Source organism: Pundamilia nyererei, unplaced genomic scaffold, assembly GCF_000239375.1.
Source record: "Pundamilia nyererei isolate P.nyererei 1_Seehausen unplaced genomic scaffold, PunNye1.0 scaffold00089, whole genome shotgun sequence".
In the NCBI taxonomy this organism is placed as follows: domain Eukaryota; kingdom Metazoa; phylum Chordata; class Actinopteri; order Cichliformes; family Cichlidae; genus Pundamilia; species Pundamilia nyererei.
The window spans coordinates 1,265,652-1,268,651 of record NW_005187490.1 but is presented as its reverse complement, the minus strand read 5'-3'; the positions used below and the strand labels follow the sequence as shown (position 1 = coordinate 1,268,651).

At 43.8% G+C, this 3,000-nt stretch overlaps 1 protein-coding gene across 1 annotated transcript in view; it reads left to right on the top strand.

Annotated features, from left to right (window-relative positions):
• Window positions 1–2,167, top strand: part of hipk3a (homeodomain interacting protein kinase 3a) — a 28,355-nt gene extending 26,188 nt beyond the window's left edge. The window contains exon 18 of the mRNA XM_005739154.2: window positions 608–2,167. Within this exon, the coding sequence (XP_005739211.1) occupies window positions 608–1,138 (531 nt within the window). The 3' untranslated portion in view covers window positions 1,139–2,167. The remainder of the gene's footprint in view (window positions 1–607) is intronic.
• Window positions 2,168–3,000: the final 833 nt, after the last annotated feature.

The window sequence follows — 3,000 nt, the reverse complement described above, 5'->3', positions numbered from 1 at the left end:
TGTGGTTGTGTGTGGTCGCGTACTGGCAAAAACTTGAAAGTTTCTGCTTTCAGCCAAGAAATGGTTCACAGCGTAGATTACATGGAAAGACAATGTGCTGTTTATACACTTTGTCTGCGATGGATTACTTACAGAGGTGCTGAAAGTTTTTGTTTCCCTTTTCTGAGCTCTTCTAATCTCTGTTCATGAAATGACTTAACCAGTGGCTTAGGACCAGCAAAAAAAACTTGTTGAGCCAGTTGACTGGCTGCTGGTGCGTTCAGGCCAGTAATGGTTTCCAACATGTCCAGATATCACCCAGAGTTCACCTGTGAATCAAAAAGCTAAATCAGTAATCTCTAATATTGTTTTTTGTTGCTGCCAGTTGAAAGTAAAACAAGAGTTTGTTGTTTTTTTTGTTTTTTAGTGGAGTCGAAAACTCAGCAGCGTTAGGCTGTGTATCTATGAGCTCATGTTCACAGCAACAGATACGAGTAATGTCAGTCTTCTGGTCTTACTCTGAGAGAGAAGAGCATGCGCATATATCAGAGGTCTCAGACTGCTCCTGTGTCCTGTGTGAGTTGCGCCTGGTGTTAAATGAGTCTTCTTTGTCTGTCCTCTCCCTCAGGTGCAGCCGTACGCTTCAAACCAGAGCAGCAAAGAATGGAACGGCAACTATGGGCCTCTGCGGCCGCACGCCTACATTCCCCCTACTGTCCACACGCACACCTTCAGCCCCACACACACCTCAGCCGCCCCCCACACTCTGCTGTCCTACCCTCCCAGCGGCCCACTCACCACCGCCCACCATCCCCACCCCATCCTGCCTTCTCGCCCACCTCCTCCCCCTCTCCTCCAGCATGGCTACGGTCTTTCCCACCCCCAAGGAGGTGCTATAGTTCACCAGGTGACCCTGAGCATCAGCGCCCACCCTCACCACCCTGGACACCCCGCTCCCCACCCTCACAGGCTCCTCCCTTCCCCAACCATCCACCCGCACCACCAGCCTGGATACGCCGCCCACCCCCACCAGTTCAAGCCTCCCTTCCCTCCTCCACCGCCCCCTCCTCACCCTTACATGGCCTCCCCAGCCGCCTACACAGGCTTCCCTCTGAGCCCCACCAAGCTCAGCCACCACCCCCAGTTCTCTTATATCTGAGGAGCAGGGCAGGGCCACAGCAGTACCTTCTGGTCAGGAAGGGCCACGGGAAGTGGACAGGGGCATCAACCTGGGCCGGGAGAGCTAGCAGCAGAGCACAAAATGGACGCATGTAATGATGAAGATGAGCAAGAAGAAGATGGGAAGATGGAAAACAACGTATCATAGCGGACAGAGTAAGAAAAAAAGTAACAATGCCGAAGATGACGTTTAAAGTTTGGAGGACAAAGAAATTCCCAGCCTGTAATCCCGATTCATTGATTATGTTTTGATTGTCGGAGCATCTTGAGCTCTGAAAGACTCTCCGTGAAATCGACTAACAGAAGTAATAATAGATTAGAACCGCAAAGCTTTAAAGAGAGCGCAACGGGAGTGAATGAATTCATATGACAATAAGGAAATTTTAATTAAGAATGTGTCCTTTGCATGTTACCTCCCATCAGTGGTTGTTTTTCAGAGAGTATGATCTAATTCACGGCTGGAAATCAGTAGTTGTTGCTGTCAGGCGGCCCAGCCTCTCTCCCCCTTTATCCTTATTGCCTTGTAGCATGTACAAGCCGGTCAGAGTGTGTTTGTTAAGCCATCCCAGTGTGTATCGACGACCGCTGATAGCCCCCCACCCCCTCTTTGTTTCGGGCAGACTGTACTGCTGCCCTCTCTTAGTGCCTTAAAACGAGTGTCTCTGACGTTACTTCAGGAGCTTATACAGTAGATTGTACATTTAAATAGTCTTGCAGCACTTAACCTACAGAGTTTAAATAAGATGGGCTTATTGGATACATATGAGGTTAATCCTTGTTTTTATGTTATAATATTGGCAAACGTTGGACTTGGGTGTGCTTTCTAAGTCAGAGTATGGATTTCTTTTAGCTAGAGGCTGCACACATAGGGCTTTGACTGAATGAGCTTTTTATGTACATAAAGAGTGATTTGATATTTTGATAATCGTTTTCTATTCACTATAATACTTAATTCACAACAGTATTGTCACTGTTTACTGTAACTGCAATACAATCTAGATAGACTCTGGGTTGCTGTGTTTTTATTATTTGGCATTTAGGCTAGACTTGCATTAATGCATTTTACGTTCTAGATTTTGGGAGTGGCATAGACTTTAAAAAAACATGAATTTTTATGTTTTTACTTTAAACTGCTTTTCAGTGTTTGAAATAACCTATTAACTTACAGTATCAGTGCTGGGCTATCGAGTATTAGAGTTATAATCGTTTGAAATTATTCATGTGAGGCAAACCTTCTTTTTTTTTTTTTTTTTTTCTTGGTCCATGTATTGAAGCCTGTTGTCAGTTTTGATACATTCCTTCAGGGTGGATGCATAGCCTTGATTTGTGTGTTTCTAGTGTTTTTCGACTTTCTTTTCCCCCCACCGTGTAGTAGAGCTGTGTCTTTACCCGTCATATCAGCTGGTATTTTACTCCAATCAGCACCAAAGACTGTTTGTTTTTAATAATTACTGAAGCATGGTCGACGATATTTCTCTCTTTTTCACCTCCAGCATACTTGTTGCAGTTGTCAACATTGGAATATATTGTGAGATCTCTATTTTGAGTGTTTCGGTTGAGGTTTTATTATTATTATTATTATTATTATTATTATTATTATTATTATTTTCTGAGCTGTGTTTGGCAAATTGTTTTTTGGAATGTATTAGATAATAAGCTGCTATGTACTGATTATCTGCCACTTCGTAGCTGTGAATTTCGAGGATTAATCTCATTCTAGCCTGCATTCTCGTTCCTGTATTGTAGTTCTGACAGCTAGATACAATAGAAGTGGGGTTTATTTTGATCCTAGAGTATATTGAATGCTACTCTATATGCTAGTGCCTCTGTATATTGGCTTTG